This window comes from Trachemys scripta, chromosome 1, assembly GCF_013100865.1.
Source record: "Trachemys scripta elegans isolate TJP31775 chromosome 1, CAS_Tse_1.0, whole genome shotgun sequence".
NCBI classification, from domain to species: Eukaryota; Metazoa; Chordata; order Testudines; family Emydidae; genus Trachemys; species Trachemys scripta.
This window is the reverse complement of record NC_048298.1, coordinates 15,019,449-15,041,820: the sequence shown is the minus strand read 5'-3', so window position 1 is coordinate 15,041,820 and position 22,372 is coordinate 15,019,449. Positions and strand designations below refer to the sequence as shown.

General features: G+C 47.2%; 1 protein-coding gene across 9 annotated transcripts in view; it reads left to right on the top strand.

The window, feature by feature from the left end:
* FRMD4A (FERM domain containing 4A) overlaps positions 1–22,372 on the top strand; it is a 552,359-nt gene that overhangs the window by 506,836 nt on the left and 23,151 nt on the right. For all 9 annotated transcript variants that reach the window (XM_034765163.1, XM_034765172.1, XM_034765181.1 and 6 more), the window contains 2 exons: positions 9,777–9,918; positions 20,851–20,984. In XM_034765163.1, coding sequence (XP_034621054.1) covers positions 9,777–9,918; positions 20,851–20,984 — 276 coding nt within the window. The remainder of the gene's footprint in view (positions 1–9,776; positions 9,919–20,850; positions 20,985–22,372) is intronic.

Below are 22,372 nucleotides of genomic sequence, written 5' to 3'. Positions count from 1 at the left end.
CCTGTCAGGTTGGATCAGGGGGATTAGTTGAAACAAACCAGAATAGCCAAACGTGTCTGAGGTCCTCTCCGTATTGTTTCAGCGTATTCGCCAGTTCTCGAAAGGATACCACCGTGAAGTCAGATCTGTTTTAAATAAATCAGTTAAAAGTACTTTCAGGTTCTACATCTGCCTCTGAGGCCCGTCCTCCCCCCCCTCCTGCCAGTTCTGTGGTGTTAGAATCACACTTTCCTAGGGGAATAGTTTTTCTCCCCCCTTTTGCGGTGTGAAGGACAAACTGTCTAACTGACCATATAAGTGAAATATTTAAGTCTTGTCTACACTACACGGTTTTTGTTGACAAAACAGTGGAGGTGTACACACTGAAATGCTCTTCCTGCCAATAAAAACAACGAGGAGTCCGGTGATACCGTAAAGACTAACAGATTTATTTGGGCATAAGCTTTTGTTTTTTACCCACGAAAGCTTATGCCCAAATAAATCTGTTAGTCTTTAAGGTGCCACCGGACTCCTCGTTGTTTTTGTGGATACAGACTAACATGGCTACCCCTCTGATGCTTGACACTCCTGACGACGTAACTCCCCTGCTAGGCCGACATAATAAAACCACCTCCACAAGAGGCGTAGGGCTTATGTTTGTGCAGTTGGGGCAACCCAGTATCTGTGTAGACATTGTGTTCCTTGCGTCGGCTGTTGGCTGTCATTCTTGTCAATGCCATGGCTCCAAAGCCAGGCCCCGGGCTGCTGCCTGGTCTCCGTTCCAAGCCAGCAGCCACCCAGGCTCCCGGCTTGGGCTGCTGCAAGGGCTCCCCACTGCAAGCCCTGCTGCCCTCTGGGGTCCCTGCTCCTCGCTGGGAGCATGGCAGCTGACTGGATTCCCAGTGCGGATCTCCTCGCCTCTGGGCAGCTTCCCCCACCTCCTCCCCACTCCTGGCTGAAACCCAGGTGTGAGACGCTCCGGAGGGCAGCTGAGCACCCAGTGGGGAGCTGCTTGGCGCTGACAGCCCTTGCTCTTAGCCCCCCACACTGCCTCTCTTCAGTTGGTGGAAGCACTCTGGTGAGGACATCAGCCACTGCAGTAATTAATGTGGTGGCTGTAAGTCAACCTAACGCAGGTCGACTTACCTTTATAGTGTAGACATAGCCTACAAAGTGCTGTCCAATATACAATGGAAACAACCTCAAAAAATAAAGAAGAGTGTATTTTCCCCCTCTAATCCCGTTCAGTTATAATTTTAGATGTACCCCCATCCTGGAAGAGCAGCAGGGAGATCATTTTCAGACAGACATATGATTTTTAAACAGGTGATGTCCTTTTAAATATGAACATTGCTGGTGTAACAAAGCTTGGCGGCACTGTAGGAATTGTCTAGTTGGGGGCACCAGATTCTTGAACCCTCATCTGCTCTCCCCTCGTTCCCCAGGAAGTTCCAAATATTCATATCCTTTGTGCCCCACTTCCAGGGAGATGTGCTCAATCCTTTCATCTTCTGGCTTTATTTCCCCCACTTCCAGCACTAGAGCTTTGCCTTCCAGGTGGACATCATGGGCAGCTGCACTTTCCTCACCTCCCTACGCAGCTGTGAATAGGAGAAACCTGTATACAGCCTGGGACATTAGAGCCTGTGGGAACTTTCAAAGTGCCTAGCTCTTTTTAAAAATCAGAAGCAACCAACAAACAAAAGCAGATTCCCCTCCTCTTGGTGGGAGGGTGGGTTTTGAGTGTCAGGAACTTCTCATGGCTAGCTTCTTTTGTTGCCAGCAGATTGTGTTTCAGATTGTGAGTGTGCATCTGATCTCTCTCTCTCACGCCCACGGGCAACACCGCCCACCAGCCATCATCAGTTAATCAGTCATGTTTGTGACCCTGTCAAAGTGCTTTGTCACAATAATCCCAGCTGTCATGCTATTGCTTTGATGTTAATACACCCAAATATTTTTGTCCCTTTCTCTTAAAGGGTAGGGATTTTAGCCTGTTGTCCCCATCTTTAAGGGACATTGCCAAGATTGATGTATGAACTTCTCATCTGGGCCCAGATCAGTTTCGTTGATCTGTTTGATTAGTCCTGCTGATCCAAGTGTTGTTCCTGGGTGTGTTTGTTTTGTGAAACCAGCAATGGACACCCCAAAGTGGAGCTGTGAGATACTTGATGGCTTCAGTTCTTAGGGTTTTTTGCACCCCTTTAAATTTCACTCTGAGGGCTTGTCTACACCACGCAGCTTTAAAAGTCAGCGTGTGGAAATGCTCTTTTTCGGTACTTTGTCGGCACTTTTGCCGACAAAATACTTCCAGCCCCGTGAGCGGCGTTAGCATTGTCTGCAGGACAAAGCCACATTCACACTGCGACTTGCGTCGACAAAACTTTTGCCTTTTGCTGGGGGGCTTTTTTAAGTATCCATAAAAGACAAAAGTTTTGTCGACAACTTTGCAGTGCAGACAAGCCCTCAGTTGCAGCATTACATTAATCCCAACTTGAAAGCAAAACGTACAGGACTCCCTGGTTTTGCATCAAAACTTGTCATTTCACATGGTTTTGACAAAAGACAATAAACCTGCTGAAACTTGCTCAAAACTGGGCCCAGATTGGTCCTAGCGATTGAGATGAGATTAGATGCGGCACTGTATGACACAATATGTCCAATTCTGGACAAATTGGAGAAATGGTCTGAGTTAAACAGGATGAAGTTTAACAAAGACAAATGCAAAGTGCTCCACTTAGGAAGGAAAAATCAATTTCACACATACAGAATGGGAAAAGACTGTCTAGGAAGGAGTACGGCAGAAAGGGATCTAGGGGTTATAGTGGACCACAAGCTAAATATGAGTCAACAGTGTGATGCTGTTGCAAAAAAAGCAAACATGATTCTGGGATGCATTAACAGGTGTGTTGTGAGCAAGACACGAGAAGTCATTCTTCCGCTCTACTCTGCTCTGGTTAGGCCTCAGCTGGAGTATTGTGTCCAGTTCTGGGCGCCGCATTTTAAAAAAGATGTGGAGAAATTGGAAAGGGTCCAAAGAAGAGCAACAAGAATGATTAAAGGTCTTGAGAACATGACCTATGAAGGAAGGCTGAAAGAATTGGGTTTGTTTAGTTTGGAAAAGAGAAGACTGAGAGGGGACATGATAGCAGTTTTCAGGTATATAAAAGGGTGTCATAAGGAGAAGGGAGAGAACTTGTTCACCTTAGCCTCTAAGGATAGAACCAGAAACAATGGGTTTAAACTGCAGCAAGGGAGGTCTAGATTGGACATTAGGAAAAAGTTCCTAACTGTCAGGGTGGTTAAACACTGGAACAAATTGCCTAGGGAGGTTGTGGAATCTCCGTCTCTGGAGATATTTAAGAGTAGGTTAGATAAATGTCTATTAGGGATGGTCTAGGCAGTATTTGGTCCTGCCATGCGGGCAGGGGACTGGACTCGATGACTCTCGAGGTCCCTTTCAGTCCTATAATCTATGAATATATTCTGACAAACCAGGCTTGAATTCTGAGTTCATAACAAAACCTGAAACCAAGCAAGTCCTGCATCTTTTCAGATGTTGCTCTGATGTTGGGCACAGCTCTGCTTGCAAAGCCAATCTGCTGGATTTAAAAAACAAGATAAATAATATGCGTTGGTTTTGAGCCACTTACAGCAAAACCAATCCACAGCTTTTGTTCACAATCCTGTGCACAATTGAGCATTTTGCCAGTCCATGGAGACCCTGAACTCTTACTGCTGCCGTTTCTATCTGCTCTGTTCTGGAATTCAAGCAGAATGTGGAAATGGACAAGACTTCCAGCGCTCTGAATGAACTCTTCAGGGTGCAAAATTCTTGTCCGTTCCCCTTTTTTCTGCACAGAGCAGACAAACTCAGCAAGGCAAAGAGCCATGTTTATTAGGGTGACCAGATGTCCCGATTTTATAGGGACGGTCCCGATTTTTTGATCCTTTTTTTATATATGCTCCTATTACCCCCCCATCCCCGTCCCGTTTTTTCACATTTGCTGTCTGGTCACCCTAATGTCTATGCACTGGTGACTACACTAAGTCAGTCAAACGTTTGCCCTATTGGCCTCAAGAGACTTGTTTTTGTAGGACTTTCTGATAACACAGATGCTCTGGAATGCAATAGGGCTCTCCAATTGCATGGAGCTTAAATGAGTTAAATTGTCAGAAAAGATGAGGGAGATTCTAAATGTCCCATTGAAACACACGCAGCACAAAATCCTTCAGCACAAGTGAGAAGGCCAAACTGATCCCTGGTGTCAATCCATCTCTCGTGCCACTGCAGGTTCCGTAGACCATCTGACCTCATTGGAAGGGCACCACTGATCTTAAAAACTGCTTTGAAATTAATCCCAAATGAGCAAGTCTCCCTCCAAAGAAATGAGACTTGCCAGGTCTGTGCAATGATTCATTAAACATTTTCGGAATTGGGGGACTGAATGGCCCAGGAGAGTGGTAATGGGATATAGTCTAGCCTTTAACTGCTGGGCTGCCGGTACAAATCCAGCCCAGGTCTCATAGCTAGCTGTTGAGTGGCCTCTGTGAAATGAGTTAATTGATTTGAATCCTGTTCCCCCCAAAGAACAAAAAACCCATAAGTTAATCGTCATCATTGTAAGGCAGCTGAGAGGCCATGGATAGAAGCAGTGTAGAAACTAACCTCTTCTCCTTTATAGAAGTGTTCCCTCTAGGTACGTTAGCGAGTCCTATCCAAACCTGTTAAAGTTAACAGGCGTCTTTCCTCTGACTTCAGTGGGCTTTGGATCAGGCCTTTCACTGGGGAAGCTTACATTGCCCGTTCTCAGTTGTACTTGCTGTTGTCTGAATGAGTAGCGGACTTCAGGCTCCAGGAACTTCTGGCCAGGATCTTTATCAGCACTAACTTTACACACACACGTACAAAGGAGGGCATGTTCCCAGCATGCCAGTAAGGGACTGTACCATCCAGTATTACTGCCTCTGCTCAGCATTGTTCTATAAGTACATTAGCCAGTGCGCAGTCTGATAGATGGGCCCAGTTTCTATTCTGGAGGTCAGTGGGGTTGGCCCACAGTGCTTCTCATTGAAGTTGTAATACAAATGCTGTATGGGGCTAAGAAGCCACTAATGTGTGAATAGATCAAAGACTTGTCACTCCTGAAAATCAGACTAGTAGACAGCCAAATATCAAGCAGGTCCTGCCCAGGCGCATGGTCAGTAACTGGACAGCCAGTTCAGACAAAATAAGAAGCGACCTGACCCACCAGCTAGAACTGGAATTCAACCTTCAAAAGTTGTTAAAAATATTGTTCAGTTTCATGTGCCTCAGCACTTCTTGGTTTTGACCCAAAACAGCAAGGCCAAGATGCTGAACGACTGTCCCCTGCCCCATGTTTCTTACCTGAGGTGATACAGATACTATTGGAGAGGAAGGCTGAATGGGTAGGAGGCTCGGCTAGGCATTGAGAGATCTAGGTTCAGTTCCACTCCAGAGGTTTTGTGTGACCTTGACAAGTCACTTAGAGCTGAATGCTCAAAAGCAGCCTAACTCCTTTTGAGCGTTCAGTCCGTAATCTCTCTGTGCCTCAGGTCCCCATCTGTAAAATGGGGTTAATAGCAGTTCCCTATCTCACAGGGGTGTTATGGGGTTAAATATGTTAAAAATGGTGAGGTGCTCAGATATTACAGTAATGAATGTCACATAAATACCTAAGATAGATAGAGGATGTGTGACTACTAATACTTCTCTAGCACCTTCCATCTGAGGATCTCAAAGCACTATGTTTACATATAGTCATGAATTAAGCCTAAAACCCGCCATGAAGTAGGGATCCATTTTATCCCCTTTATTATTCCACAGATGTGGAAACTGAGGCAGAAAGGTTAAGTGACTTGCCCAAGGTCACATGGCAAATTAGTAAGAGCCAAAAAGGAGCACAGAACTCTCCTTTCCCTGTGCTAGATCATGGTTCCTTCCTTCACCTATCTAAACTATCTGAACTTTTTCAGAGTGCAAAGCAGGCTGGATATCTCCTAGGAACAGATTCTCTTGCAAGATTTCTAGGATTCCCTGTTTTCATTCCAGTGGGTACAAGCCGCCTAGCTTTTGGGTGCCTGTCCAAAGCAGACTTCCAAACATTGTGAACAGTTGCCACTTGAAAGCATTAAGGCCAAACTATAGTACCCCTCCTAACCTGGGGAGGAATTACTCACCCAAGTAGTCTTACTGCATCAAATGGGTCTGCTGATGTACATGCCCACCAGTGGAAGTACAGGTTCCACAATTGGGCCCAAACATGAAACACCAAATGAAGGTTTTCAGGCCAGTGGCAAATCCCGGATTGTTCGGCACAGTGTGACACCAGTTCTCTGAGTTAATAGAAACTCCAGGTTAACTAAAGGTCAGCATGTCCTTGGGGTTGCATTACTTGAAGCTCCACACAGCAGTGGAGGTGCAGGTTCTTATGAGCTGGGCCCGGGCACCCAGCTGTCTGAAACCAGGATTTTACAAAGTGTTCAGATGGAAAGCCTCCCCCGAGATTTTTATAAAACTGGGGGTTAGCTGTTAAAAGAACATTAGGTTCAAAACTACAGTAACTCCTCGCTTAACGTTGTAGTTATGTTCCTGAAAAATGTGACTTTAAGCGAAACAATGTTAAATGAATCCAATTTCTCCATAAGAATTAATGTAAATGGGGGGAGGGGTTAAGTTTCAGGGAATTTTTTTTCACCAGACAAAAACTATATTATATATAATACATCCCCCCCTTCACTCCCCTACACACACAGAGAGAGAGTTTAAGTTTTAAACAAACAATTTAATACTGTACACAGCAATGACGATTGTGAAGCTTGGTTGAGGTGGTGAAGTCAGAGGGTGGGATATTTCCCAGGGAATGCCTTACTGCTAAATGATGAACTAGCATTCGGCTGAGCCTTCAAGGGTTAACACGTTGTTAATATAGCCTCACACTCTACAAGGCAGCAGGAATGGAGGGAGGGGAGACAGCATGGCAGACAGAGACACACACCCTGTGTGTGGGAGAGAGAGAGAAATGCACATTGCCCCTTTAGGTACGCTGATACCACATTCTAAGTACATTGCCTTTAAAAAGATCAGGAAGTTGAGACAGCAGCTGCCACCAGCTCTCTCTGTCCTGAGCCCTGTTGTGTCTCCCCCCCTATTCTATTTGGAGAAGGGGCAAATGGGGGGCAGGAGTAGGGGGGATGGGGACACCCTGACATTAGTCCCCCTCTTCCCCCTTCCCCTCACAGCAAGGGCAGGAGCAGCACTTGGCAGTGGGGGGAGGGACAGCTGAACTGCCGGCAATTGGTAGCCTGCTGGGCAGCTGCTGCACAGGGAACTTCGGGGAGTAGGGAGCTGATGGGGGGCTGCTGGTCCACCCTGGTTCCAAGCCCCCACCAGCTAGTTCCAACAGGCTGCTCTTCCTGCAAGCAGTGGACAAAGCAAGCGGCTGCCAAACAACTTTGTAAGGGACCATTGCACAATTTTAAATGAGCATGTTGCCTAATTGATCAGCAACAAAACAACGTTAACCGGGACGACTTTAAGTGAGGAGTTACTGTAGTCTGAAAGAAAAACCAGTTTCCATAGCGGAGGCTGAATAGCAGCTCTCAGGTCCATATCTAGCGTGCTCAAATCACATCCAATTGGGTTCTTTTTGGCATAGGAATTTCTGTTTGCTTAGCCTGGCTTTTTAGTTTATTTAGTGGATTTAATAACCGTACAGAATAGGGTTCAAGACATAAGCCCAATACTGGGTTTACAATGGCGCTGTGGTGGTGGGCCCACAGTCACAAGGGGCCCCGGTGCCCAGACCGTGGCCCTGCACCCCACACTCCGCCTACGAGACCCCGCCCCGCTCAGCCTCTTCCCCCCGAGACCCCACTCACTCTTCTCCACCCCCTTCTCCCCCAGTCCCCTGCTCACTCCTCTCTGCCCCCTCCTCCCTGTGTGAGTGGCGGGTGGGACTTTTGGGGGGAAGAGGCTAAGCAGGGACAGGGCCTCAGAGGGAACAGGCCGAGTGGGGGCGGGACCTCGGGATGGAGCATGGGGCGGGGCCACATTCCGGGCGCCATGGCCCACAAAAGATTAATCTGGCCCTGCATAAGCCAGTCCTTAATTGAAGGGGGGGGAAGAAACTTTCCACATGGGCTGATTCTTCCATAACTGCCTGATATGGGGTTTCTTGCACATTTCTCTAAAGCAGTGGTTCTCAAACGGATCCTCAGACCCTGGGGGTCTGCAAGGGTACTCCAGGGAGTCCGCGAGCCCCTGCTGATCAACTCCTCCCCCTCCCTCCCAGTGCCTCTTGCACGCCGCAGAACAGCTGTTCCGCGGCGTGCAGGAGGCGCTGGGAGGGAGGGGGAGAAGCAGGACGGGGTGCGCTCGGGAGGGGGCGGAAAGAGGGGGGGCGGGGGGGGGGGGGGACGGAAAGGGGTGGGGCAGGGATGGGGCCTTGGGGGAAAGGGTGGAGTGGGAGCGAGTCCTGAGGCTAAGCACCCCCAGGAAAAACTAGAAGCCGGTTTGGGGAGTGGGGGGAGTCCATGAAAATTTTTAAATCAAAATGGGGGTCCTCGGATTACTAAAGATTGAGAACCACTGCTCTAAAGCATCTGGAGCTGGACCCTATCAGAGACAGGATATGTAGCTAGACTGACCATTGGCAATCTGGCAATTCCTATTGTAAGGTAGATGCGGTGGGTATTCTAGACACAAGAACTGACTAAAATTGTCATGTCCTTTCAAAACACTGCTAGGATCTAGGGCTAGTCTTCACTGCAGCATCACTCATGATATACTTCGAGTGTTGGCCCTAACCGACCTCCTGTCCACATGCAGATATCTCCAGCTTGAGCTAAGTGGTGCTTTCAACTCCAGCTAGCTGGCCCATCTGGGGTGTGGGCAGGTTGAAAGCTCTAGTCCTGCTGACCCTAGAGCTAGTAATGCAGTGGGGATGCAGCTACCGGCTGCAACTCAAGTTAGCACAACTCATCGGCTGCTAATCCAACGGCTCCGCTGATCCAGTCCCGCTGTGCTGCTAGTCAAAGCCCTCCATGTGGCTAACGTGTTGTTTCACAGTGTGGCCACTCTCCGCCGAAGTGGGCTAGTGGAGTAACTCCAGCTAACCATTGCAGTGAAGACAAGCCTGTAGTCTGCACAACCATTGTAAAGGACTGAGGCCTCGCATTGCTTTCTGTTGTAGAGCTTTATACAGCCCTGCAGGGTGAAGTCCTCTGTTCTTAACAAATACATCATGGGCGCCACATTTTCCTACCGATGTTCCCAACCCTTATTATGTAGGGACCGTGTGGGGGCATAAGGAAATCTTTGTGCTCATTCAGGCCCAGCTACAAAGCTGACGGCCGCCAATGGAAAGAGTCCTGTTGATTTAGTGGGCACTGGATGGCTTCTGCACTGAGGCTACCCAACAAGAAGGATGCTAATTACGTTGGCATTTTTGGTGGTTTTCTTACTATAGCTCTTAACATTCAGATTCTCTGGATGTGGTTCTTTGATTTAAGGCCCAGGAACAGGGGAAGGGAGTCCCTGGCAATGCAGAGATATTAACGAACCAAGAAGCAATGGCAGAATTGCCCCCAGATTCTAAACACAACAAGGGCAGTAGACAACGTGGGCATTCGAGTGCCAGTTTCCTTCCATTCTTGGAAAATAATCGGAGGTGGCTTTCGAGGGCCCGTTTCCTGTTGCGGTGAAATGATTCTTTGCTTCTGTGACACTTAAAGAAACGCCAGACTGTAAACCACAGCTCTGTGTCTATTCCCAGTCCAAGATTCATGCTGCGAGAAGCCTAAGTGAAATCGCCATTGACCTGACTGAAACTGGAACGCTGAAGACTTCGAAACTAGCCAACATGGGAAGCAAAGGCAAAATTATCAGCGGCAGCAGCGGCAGTCTTTTGTCATCCGGTAAGTCCTTCCCCTTGTAACTGCGAGCGAAATACGGGTTCCTGCCCCTCTGCTGGAGAAAAGAGGAAGCTGTAGCTTTGTATTAGGTAAGAGCTGCTAGGTGAGGTGAGGGGCCCTTCAGAAATGAATCTGACATTAACAAGATTCTTTCTTTCAGCTTCTGTCTCTCTGGGTATGTGATACCTGTCTCTCATCCCCCACCCCACCACCACCACCACCACCACCCCCAACAAGAGATCCAGGCTCCAATGTGACCCCATTCCCATCCTCACTGCTAGTTTCCTCTTTCTCCCCAAGATGCCATCTCCAGTCTTCTCAGCTCCCTGCTGCTACCTGACCTATCCCCACACCCTGCTCCCCCAAATCCCTCACGCACCCACCTCCCTACTGCTACCCAGCCTGTCTCTCACAACCTCCATCAGCCATTGCGGCTCATTTGGGAAGCGCATGCTGGGGGATTAAAGAGGGCTCCTAGTAGGAGAAAGGCAGAATCTCCTCTAGAGATGCTGCATTGATTCTGCCTTGCCTCTTAGCCGCTGAAATTCATTCTCCATCTTCCAGCTAGTGCCCCCTGCTCATCTGGCCTCTCAGCTCCCCAAAGAGCCAGTTTCCAGGCTCAGTTCGCCTAGAAACTGCCTAGTGCCCCAAGTTTTATAAGGTTTCTTTGTGTGGAAGATGTTTAGATGCTTCTGTCAAGATATTCAGTGTGTGACAGGCAGCAGGGCGAAGGGGAGCTGGAAGCTGTCGTTTCCAGCCCAAGTAGACATACCTGTGCTGGCTCCGATTGAGCTAGTGGGTTCAAAATAGGAATGTAGCGGCATGAGGGATTAGACGCCCCTTAGTTTGGCTTCTTTATAAAGTGGAATCATCAGTAGTTATGGCAGAAGCCAAACAGGGATGCCTGTCAAAGGGATTCCACCACTGGGGACTGGGAGTCAGGAGCCTGAGGTCTATTCATAGGCAACTGGTGAAAATATTCTTGCAGGCAGCAAAGCCCACCCTGCGCTCTCCCCGCAACTCCGGCCCATTGGCCCTCGCTGCTTGGCAATTTGGAGGAGCCCACCACAGTGTCATCTGAGGCATGTATCCACGCTCAGGCAAAATCCTCCATTCGCAATGCCCCACTCTGCCCCCTTCCTGGCCCTGGCACTGCCAGACAGACACAGGGCCTCAAGATCTCTACCATCCCCGGGACTTCCCTTCTACCCTCCATCACCTCAGAGTCCACCCCCTATCCTTGGACTCCCTTTCTCCTCCCCATAACCACAGATCTCCCCCCCCCTCTCGGGGACCCCCCTTCTCCCCCCCCCACATCACCTCAGGGTCTCCCCTCCTCCTCTGAGACTCTCCTTCTCCCACACCAGCACCAGGATTTCCCCCCTCCTCCAAAATTCTCCTTTTCCCATATCCCCATAGGATCTCCCCCTTCCTCCTGGGACACTCCTTTCCTCCCATTTCCCTCAGGGTCTCCCCCTTCCCCTGGGACCGTAGGTGCTGAAACTAGGGGTGCTGAGGGTGCTGCTGCACCCCCTGGCTAGAAGTAGCAATAACAACCAAATACATGATTTCCGCCTTCAGCACCCCCACTATAAAAATTGCTCTAGCACCACTGTCTGGGATGCCCCTTTTCCCCCATCCCTTCAGGACCTCCCCCCATTTCCTGGAATTCCCCTTCCCCCTCCTCATCCCCTCAGGATCTCCCCCATCCCTTCAGGACCTCTCCCCATCCCCTCAGTATCCCCCTCCTTTGGTCTGGGACTCTCCCCTCCAGTCACCTCAGGATCCCTTCCCCATGCCTGGGACTCTTGCCCTGGCTCATCAAACCTTCCCTGGAGGCACCAGTCAAGAGCCAGCACCCCCTGGGGACTGAGGAATCTAGCTCCACCTTCCAGGAATCCAGCGAGCGGGCAGGACCCACACCCCTTGACACCCCATCCTGCCCCTGGACCCACTAGACATGGGGCTTTCCCTGCTGATCTGGGCATGCACACGGGCAGCAGGGTGGCTCAAAAATAGATTTGGGAGGGTTGAGTCCGCTCTGGCCCTAACCACCTGCTGCCTATGGGTCTATTCCTGGTTCCACCACTTCCTGCCTGTGTGAGCTGGGCAAATCTCTTAACCCCTCTGTGCCTCAACTTTACCATCTGTACAGCACTGATCACGTACCTCCTAGGAGTGGTGTGAGGGCTAATGCTTTGTAAAGGGCTGCAAACTCGAAAAACTCGCCGGGAGTGTAAAGCATTATTATCACAATGATGGGTCATTTAAGTGAAGTGTAGACGACGTCACTTAGACTCATTAAAATCCATAAGCATGGAAACATGTGACATGGGAGAAGGATCTTTTCATAATTACAGAGGGAAATGTACCCTCTGAAGACCACAGCCTACAGAACCAAATCCATACTGATTCTATACATCAACTATGCAGCAGTATGTCCTCTGTGGCTAGCTTGAAATTCCTCAAAAACAGGCAATGAGAGTTACGTTTTAAGCCGGCTGCGGTCGAGAACAACTTGTTTTGGAATTCTCTTCCTAGCCTGTGAACAGAGAGGCCTTTCTGTTTCTCCTGTCCCTCGGGACGCAGCGCACAATCCACTGTTTGTGCCAAGTGTCGGTTCAAGGCATTGCAGTGGCTGGGCAGTTTCTGGTGTGGTGTTGGGTTGTTGGAGTTCTTTGTTTGTTTGGCTCTCCCACTGCTGAAAGCAAATAACGTCAAGTAGCCCAGGAAATGCTAAGAGCCCCTCCAGAGATCCCAGTCCTGCTGGCAGCATTCCCAATGCGGTGTTTGTGTTAGTATGCTGACTTTCAACCTCGCCCCCATACCGAGGAATTCAGAGTGCCGGATTCTGTGCTCCCACCAGTCTTGACTCCATTGACTTCACTGGGTTAGCCCTGATTTTCACAGGTGGAAGTCAGGAGAAAATCCGGCCCCAAAACATCTTTAGGCCAAATCCTGATCTCGATTACACCAGTGTAAACCCAGAGCAACCCCACTGACAGCAGATCTTTGCCCGTTATTTTGTACACCCTGCTTAAAACCCAGTCAGCCTGGATAAGTTTGGAGTGTTGGGTTTACATGTTCAGTAGGCTTGCCGTGGTGACGGAGAGCATGTGGAGGTAAATGACCTGGGGCTGGGCAGGTGGTTCAGATGGATCCAGCTGCAGTTGAGTGTACGCTTAAAACCCAGGTGTATGTGAATTTGCTTTGGTGAAGGTTTATGCTGTGCTCCCGGTGTGACAAGATGGAACGTCAGCTTCCAGCCGCCCTGTTAGAGACCCGTACTCAGAGCCAGCTTTTGGGCTCCACCAAACCTCTGATCAAAGGCCCCTCATATTCAGGACAGTCTCAGATTTAACAGAGGAGCTTGCTACTGTCTGGTGGCTGCAGCTGTGATGCCTTAGCTAATGAAGGAGGGGAGAGACAAAGGGGATCTGTAGGAAGGAGGAGCGCTTTAGAGGACTTTGGGTCCCCAAGAATGATCTAGCCCAGGGTTCCTAAGAACCCAACACTGATCCCACGTGCACGTTGGGAAGCCATAACTGCTGCCTAGGGGGAGGAGCAGGTTGGCTGCTTATGACTGACGCATGAGAATTATTTGTATTACTGTAGCACCTACTCATGGCCCTGACCCCATTGTGCTAGATCCTGTACAAACACAAAACACCCCGTGCTGCAGGAGTTCGTTCTTCTCGGCAGGGAAGAGTAGGCAGCTTGGGGCTGGATCCAGAACCCAATGTAGTGAGTGGGAAGACACCACTCACCTCAGCAGGCCCTGGATCAGACCTCTCGTTGTTTCCTCCTGTGCCGGTAGAGCCCATTCCATTAACGAGGGCTGAAGTTTGGGTTTACTCAACTTTCTGATAAGCACAGAAACTTTGCTGGGTTCATCTCTCCTTAGAGTCAGACTGATCAAGCCCCTAACCATTGCTTAATGTGAGCAGACTAGAACTGGGAGTGCAACGGTCATAGATGCTCAGCGCATTCCCCGGGCTGCCCCCAAACGTTTTGCATTTCCTCCCTTTGTGCTGAAGATTATTAATACATGATCCTAACAATGATGTGTTATCGTTGTAGCTGAGGGCTACCATTTATGGATCTCAAGAGAATGAGAGTTGAGTGAGGCCGCTGTAAATTTCCAGACTATAAATACATGGAGTTATCATGAATCACGGGGAAAATAGAAAATGTTTCTCTTTTTCACTGCTGGGCCCTCTTTCCTGCTCCTTGTTTTTCTCTCCTCTTTTCCTTGGAGTTTCTTCATGTCTTCCCCTAAGTTCCCTGTCTTCAGCTGGCTCCTCCTAAAGGAACAAGCCAAAAACCATGGTGAGAAGCTCAGATTGGCACTGCCAAGTGTCCCCTGGTTTTATGTAGATGACACATGAAACCACAAATTATTATTATTTATTATAGCAACACATAAAAGTCCCAACGGAGATGGGGCACCCATTGTGCTAGGTACCATCTAAAGACATTGTGAGAGACTCTCCCTCCCTGAAGAGCTTGCTGTCACAATAAACAGGACAGACAAAGGGTGAGTGGAGAAACAGAGGGCAAGTCAGCAGCAGAGTCAGGAATAGAACCCAGGTCTCCTGACACCCCAGCCAGTTCCCCATCCACTAGATCATGCTGCCTCTCTCCTTATGAGTCTTTGATGCAAACCTGTAAGTTAAATGTCTGACTCCCATCTGCACTTTTAGAACATCTCCCATGAAGGGAAGGGGGAGGAATAGCTCAGTGGTTTGAGCATTGCCCTGCTAAATCCAGGGCTGTGAGTTCAATCCTTGAGGGGGCCACTTAGGGATCTGGGGCAAAATCAGTACTTGGTCCTGCTAGTGAAGGTAGGGGGTTGGACTCAATGACCTTTCAAGGTCCCTTCCAGTTCTAGGAGATGGATATCTCATTATTTAGAACCTTGGCCCATCTTTTGAGCAGAGAAAGGCCTCAACCAAAATCCTGGACCAACCAGTGAACAGAGCCGAGTTCAGGGCTCAAACCTCTCTCTGCAGAGCATCGTGTTGAATCAGAATACCCTGAAGTTTGGGCCAGGGTCTGACCTGGATTTGGAACCTAACATTTAGGGCTGTTTGGATATGAAGTGTTAGTTCTGTCAATGGTAGAGATGTGAGGTCTGGTTCTGATCTCACTCTGGTTTAAAGCAGGAGTAAATGCAGTGAAGTCAACAGAGATACAGCCATGTAAATGAGATCAGACAAGGCCCATGACCTTCAAATCAAGGGTTTTGATTTGGGTCTATCACTGGTTTAACTCAACAGTTTGCAATTTAACATGAATCCAGCTGAGCATGGCATTATTCTTGGCTTTGTAGTGAAGGTTTGCACTGCTCTGACCATGTCTCCCTGTCAGTGGGCTACCATGCATCTGTGTGGGCCTGATCCTGCAGTCCCCTCTCCCTGTAGAAGTCCCATTCATTTCAATGGGAGGTTGGTGAGCAGAGGAGAGCTTGTTGGAGTAGAGAAGAGGTATACTTTTGCTTTATCTTTGCACATGTAAGTGTTAAAATAACCCATCCCTTTCCCTCATGGCATGGCATAGACACGGTTACTTCTGCAATGGTAGGTTTCCTGTAAATATGCCTGCTTATATTTGAAAATGCCTTAGTCCTGCAGATGGATATTTCCTTCCCAGTATGGCAGTTCACCCCTCACGTCCGCTATATCCGTAGCGGTGAAATTCCTACTACTCTACACTGAGTGTTTTAGTTAGTAAACAGCAACTAGTCCCGTCTATGGAAAGGCAGATGAGCAAAGTGACTAATGAAGAGCAGTCGCTCGGCAGGATCTGTGTGCATCCTGTTCTGAATAATTCCAGATGGACACTGGAAAGCCAGGAGCGGGTCTCTGGCCGTCGCTAAGGAGGATATCCTATTTGTTAGTCAGAGCTGGGCGATAGTGGCTTTTATTCACTCATTCCCCAACATCCTGCAGCCATGAATCATGCCGTGTTGTGGCGTGGGGAGCGTACTGTGCACTGTCAGTCCCAGCTCCACGTGGACTTGGATGAAATGCCTGCTTTGGGCCAGGAGACTAGAGCTGGCAGCCAGGCCACAGGATACAGCATGAATCATTGCCCTGCTTAGATTGTGTTTTGCTTGTGACATTAAGCTTGTGAAAAGCAAGAAATAAATGCATCAACGAGCCATCCACAATCCCACATCTGGAGCACAGATGATGTCACTGGCCTATGAAAACTCTGGACATTCTTCCCCCCTCTGCTGCTGGCTCCAGCCCCATCCCTGACAGTCACTAAACCAGTCTCATTCCTCTTGCTCTCCGTGATCCTCTACTTCCTTCTCTTTTTCCCCTCAATGTCGCCTCTCCCTTCCTTGGTCTTTCCTTTTACTTGATCGCTTCCTGCCTTCCCTCCTGTCCCCACTACTAGCCTAGAAGATATTTAATGCAGAGAATGAATAAATAAAATTAAACTAACCCCGTACCTCCCTCAGAAAAATCATAGAACTAACATGACATTGCTAAACCATCACTTTGTTTTTTATTATTAAACCCCTTTCCTCCCCCACCTTTGACCGTGACGTCTATCTGACTGAGTTCCTCAGGCCAGGGATTGTCTCTTGCTCTGTCTGTGTGTACAGTGCCTGGCTCAGTGGGGCCCTCTAGAAGCTACTGGAATACAAACAATAATAATAATAATTAATTATAATATATTGAAAGCAATAAACATACCTATTCAAACTATCAAAGCACACCCTGGCTTAGTGGCAGCAGGGTCTACTCTCGAGGCACATGCACAGGGGTGGGAACTAGGAGCTCCTGAGTTCCAATTGCAAATCTTCCTCTGACTCATTGTGTTGTGTTGATCAGATTCCTATGCCAGAAGGGACCATTGTGATCATCTAGTCTGACCTCCTGTATAACACTTCCCCAAAGTAATTCCCAGAGCAGATCTTTTAGAACAAATTCCGCTTGATTTAAAAATTGCCAGTAATGGAGACTCCACCCCGGCCCTGGGTAAATTCACTTGGGGTCTGACACTCCCAGCTCTCACATTAGTTTTATACTAGTGTAACACCATTGGAATTACTCCTGATTTGCCTAAGCAAGAACTGAATCAGGCCATTAATCGCTACAGGAAACGTTCAGCAGTGATGTAAGCAGTTGTGTAAGTTACGCATTGGGTGTAAATTGTTCAGAAAGGACCAAACTCTCCTCCCAGCTTCACAGCTGTAATTCCCATTGATGTCCCTGAGACAAGAAGTAATCAGGTAACTGATTTGACCTGAAGTTGGATGTAAGAGACATAACATGAACCAATCTGGCATTCCTTGTGTGTCTAAATGCCGTGACTTATACCGGTCACCATATAATTGGGAGAAGAGGCATGTAGGATTCAATAGGAATTAAACCATAGGTCTGTATATAACTGTAGGTCCCATTCTGCAAAGTATTTAAGCATATCAATGGAGCTATTCCCATGCTGAATTCTCGATGATTCCATCTCTTGCTGAATCAGGGCCTTAACAGGATTCTAAAGGAATGACTGTAGAAACCTTATAGAATTTGGTGAGTCCTAACCTTCAAAAGGTCTTTTGAACCATTCTGTATAATTTTCCGATAAATTCCATAGGATGGTCCAAAAACCATACAGGAAATTTATGGATTTCTATTGAATTTCAATATGACTGTTCCATAAAGGTGTAGCTCCTCGTGGCAGGTAAGATCAATAGAAAGCACCTTCTCTTGGTTTGTATGGTGGAAATCAGTTGGCCTGAATTCAATGGCATTAAGTAAGGCTGATGTATTTATTTTGTGTAGCATCTAGTTGGTTGGTTTGGTTTAGTGTTTGTTTGTTTTATAGTCTCTTGCTTTGTTCTGATTATTGGTTCTTCATTTGCGTTTGGTTTGACATTTGGGGCTGTGGTCACAGGTTTGCTAGCGTCAGTAATTTTCTCAGTATATACAGAGCTTCTCATGGACACTCTAGGCACACAAAAATACAGACCTGAGTTCTCTCCCTGGCAGCCATCTTATGCTAGTGTGACTCAGTTGGCTTTGATGGAGTTTGCTCTTGGTTTACACCAGTGCACGTGAGGTGAGAATCAGGCCCACAAAATCCTAGGAAATGCAAAAATAATCCAAACGTTCATTAAGAAAAAAGGGATTATGAAAGAGAACTGAAACAGAAAGCTCAGCTCATCCCATCTCCTCAGAAAAGGGCTGTGGTAATAGATAGATCTTGCAAAATGCCTGAGAGGTTAACAGACATGGACTCTGTCAGACCAAGCAAAGTCTAGCATTGAGGGCCCTGAACTAAGAACTCCCTGTCCTCAGTCGTACAAGGCTTGTCTACGCTACACAACTTTATCATTTGAAGACCCGGTTGGAGTAGATTAGTCTAATAACCCATTTCATTCTGAACTGCTTTAGTGCCAATGTGAATGTGGACAAGCTGAAATAGTTCCGCTAGTCCTCCCCCTACTTATCCCACAGTGTATCGGTGGCCTTTTGAAATCTCCCAGAATCCATTGCTTCTAGGAGCTATACCAGGAACTGTGAGATGGATACCCAGAAAGCATTGCAACTGAAAGGGTTTTGAACAAGGCTAGTACGGCTTTTAAACTGATACAGCACAGCTAGTGTGGATGCAATGAACTGTGCTCAAATCAGTTCAGTACAACCAGTTCAATTACACAAGCAGTTTAATTCTCTAGCGTAGACACGCCCATAATTAGAGGTGTCAGGTCAAGCATCCAACTGCTGGGTGCGGTGCATATAGTTTATGTGTTTTTAAATATTGCAACGGAAGCATCCGTCTAGCTGCTGTGGTGATAGGTGGTTTTATATATATATAAAATTTAAAAATAAATTAAATTTGGGTGGGGAGAAGAGCGGAAGGAGAAAGGAAAACAGAGAAAGGAAAAAGGGCTCCAGCCAGTTACTCTAAAAGAAAAAGAAAGGAGCAAAACATCTGCCGGAATCCTGAGCAGCTTGTTGTTGGAGGTCAGCAGTTCATCAGCCGTGGAGCAGAAGAGTTCAGCAGTTCGCCCGCTGCCAGTAAGTGCTCGCTGCAATTATTATTAGGGAGGTGCTAGAGAAGATTTACCCTGCCAGCTCGAATGCAAAATGGAAATTCCTTTAGGAGCATTCCCTGGCTTGAACTTGTGTTACCCTGGGCCTTACTTGTGGTTAAGGCTATAAAAAGACGCGAGCGAAATACACTTGATGCTCTTAATTTCATGTCTGGATAAATGCGCTCCACGTTCCCATTGAGTTGTCTTGATTTTTGCTGGTGACGCATTGTAAAAGGGCACCCATCCTGTCCTAGAGTCCAGCTGATCTCTAGAGACCTCCATTCTGGTTTTGCACTTCCAACACATCCCAGTAAACACTGTAAATACACGCACGTTGCATAGGAGAGGCTCATTGTGCAGAACAAGCGCATGTTGTTTTGCGGTGTGCAAGTCGCAGAAAGTAGCGATGGAGAAGCTCCATCCCCCTTTGGGCTAGTGTGGGATGTTTCCCTCCAGTATATTTTGTAGTCCCTTTTCCCACTTCAAGTATCTGAAAGAAAAGTAGGAGCAAAGAAACTCAAAGCAAAATGTAGCTGAAAGCACAAGTTTCATCAGGTTTTGATGCAAAGCTATAAATTTGCCCCTAGAGTCACTCCAAAGGTTTTCAGAACCTCAGCAAAGCTTTCGACAAACCCAGACTGAGAATACTGACTGCATGCTTAGGTGTCAGTACTGAAAGTGCACCTGTAGGTCCTTATACTCGCAGGCGTGCTAAGCTTCGTCCTTACGCTCACAGGCATGCTGGCTGAGGTTTGGTTAAAGCCTTTTGGAAAATCTGACTAAGGTAGATAATAAGAGCCTGATTCTGCACTCCATTGCTTTGCAGAGGCAGCATCAGAAAACTGGTGTAGGAGAATGGCAGTTAAGTCCTGTAGTGTAGACAGGACTAGATTTGAAAGTGGAGCTCATCTCGAGACACCTTAAAGGGCCAGGATTTTCAGAGGCTGGATGCTCAACACTTTCTGAAAAGCAAGCCCCTTTAAAGATGCCTCAAGTTGGGCCCCCGAAAATGGATGCAACCAAAATCACAACTCCCTTGAACAGGGAGGCCCTGAACAAAAATGTGTGTGCCGTTCAGCGGTGAAATTAAATAAGGCAATCAGTCAATACCTCTTTTGAAAAGAATCAAAGTACAGATGAACACAAAATCTGAAGGCCAGATTCTGATGTCAGTTAATTCTGGATTTACAACAATGTAATACATTGACTTCAGTGGGAGCTGCTGGGTGCTTGTCACTTGGAAATCAGACCCCTTATTTAGGCATCTAAATATGGTTTTATGCATCCAGTTTTGAACATCGTGGCATATATATTCATGGGAAACAACAGCTGCCATGAAAAGACCTTCTGTTAGCTATTGGGGGTTTTTAACTTCGTTTCTATTTTGCAAAAATCTAGCTTCGGTTACTACATTTCTTCTGCGTGGTTAGAATTAACCACAAGTAATTGGGCTAGATGCAGCAATCATTGGGTGAAATTCTATACAGGAGGTTAGAATAGATGATTGTGATGGTCTCTTCTGGCCTTTAAGCTATGAACATGTGTTTTCTATGCTTTGTAAATTCTGTTTGCTGTTGGGAGCTTTCCTAAGAACTGTACGTAGTATTTTCAAGAGGAGCTTTAAAAAATTACCTGATTGTTTTTATTTACAGAGAAGAGAATCACAAATCTCTTTATGCTCAGAGGTTTGACCTCATTCTGTTAGTTTAAGTATTAAGAACTTGTCATAAACAAACATGACTGTGTAACACCTGCTTCATTTCATAGTCTGATTCTTTTTTGGAACGCTCCCATCCAAAGTGTAGGCTTTGGTGAAATTCATTAATGCTCCAGATGTGTGTTCTGCTGTCAGCTGGCCTAGTGAAATCATTGTTTATTGACAGGTTCCCAAGAGTCAGATAGTTCTCAGTCTGCCAAGAAAGACATGCTGGCTGCATTGAAATCCAGGCAGGAAGCTCTGGAAGAGACACTGCGCCAGCGACTGGAGGAGCTAAAGAAACTGTGTCTCCGAGAAGCGGTAAGCAATAGAAATTGTATAACCCTGGAAAATGTTCTGGCTTGTATTTTTATATGCTCACAGCCTCATTTGAAAATGGATGGAGGCTGGAAGGAGAGGTAAAGCCTTCCTAAATCATATCTCGCAAAGTGTGTGGGGCCCAAGGACTGAGTGATCCCCAGGCATTTCATAGCTAGTGCTGCACAAGGCCCTTTTTACACTAGAGAAGCTGGACGCACGCCCAAGCCAGTTGTGCACCCATAAGGCCTGATCCAGCAAGGTGCTGAGCATCTGCAGGTCCTATTGAAGTCGTCATGAGTGGTGGATGCTTAGTAGATACTCACTGTCCTTCAACAGGGCTCCCAATGGGCAGTCTGCCATTGACTTCAATGGGAATAGGCTCAGGCCTATAGATGGCACATCCGGTCTAGCCATAGTGTGGTCACCTGGCCCGGTATATGCCACTTGGTCCTCATCTTCAGTAGGAGAAAGGTGTGTTTGTAACACGTGAGATAACTCACCTCTTTTTTTAGTGTAGACATGGCCTCAGGTGCACTCTTTACATGTAAAAAGCAACAGAGGGTCCTGTGGCACCTTTAAGACTAACAGAAGTATTGGGAGCATAAGCTTTCGTGGGTAAGAACCTCACTTCTTCAGATGCAATGAACTTTACATGTTCATTTCCCAGCATGCTCTGCCAAAGCCCAGCTATTTCACAGGGCAATCCCATTGCCTGGCATGGGGGTTAAATCACCACAGTTTGGGGCCCCCCTAAATATAAAGAGCACAGTTTGGGGTGAGCTTGTGTGCGACATGCTGGGGTCTTCCCTTCACTGAGCGGTATGTAACATGACAAATGCTGAGGAGGTCCCTTGGCTACATCATCAGTATCACTAGTAGAAGAGAATGTAAGGTAACGTTGTCAAGAGAAAATCACCTTTCTGCCCTAAATATCACCATGGGGCAAACGGGGTGCCATAGGATGAGGTCATATTGTACGTGGCATATGTCTGTTTAATTATTGTTGGGGTTGATTTAAACTGACTTGTTTTAAAGCAGGTCAGCGTGAATGTAAAACCATTTCAAATGCTGGAGAAGTTAGGATCCTTGCTGCATTTGTGCCTGGAAACATAATAAATATTAGCAGCAGTTTATATGAAGTTTACACGTCGATCACACGTGCATACATAACACCCGTTTCCCAGGCCTGGAAAAATCCAGATTTAACAAAAATCACTGCCAGGAATAGAGAATGGGAGAGTTGGCTCTGGGCAGTAGTACTGGGATCTTTAAGTTGCTGGGATATTTAAAGTGCATTTCACTTTAAAAAACAAACAAACAGAAAAAAAAACATTGCCCATTTTTTAAAAACCTCATTGCGCTTTGTTTAGACTTGGCTCTGGCTTGAT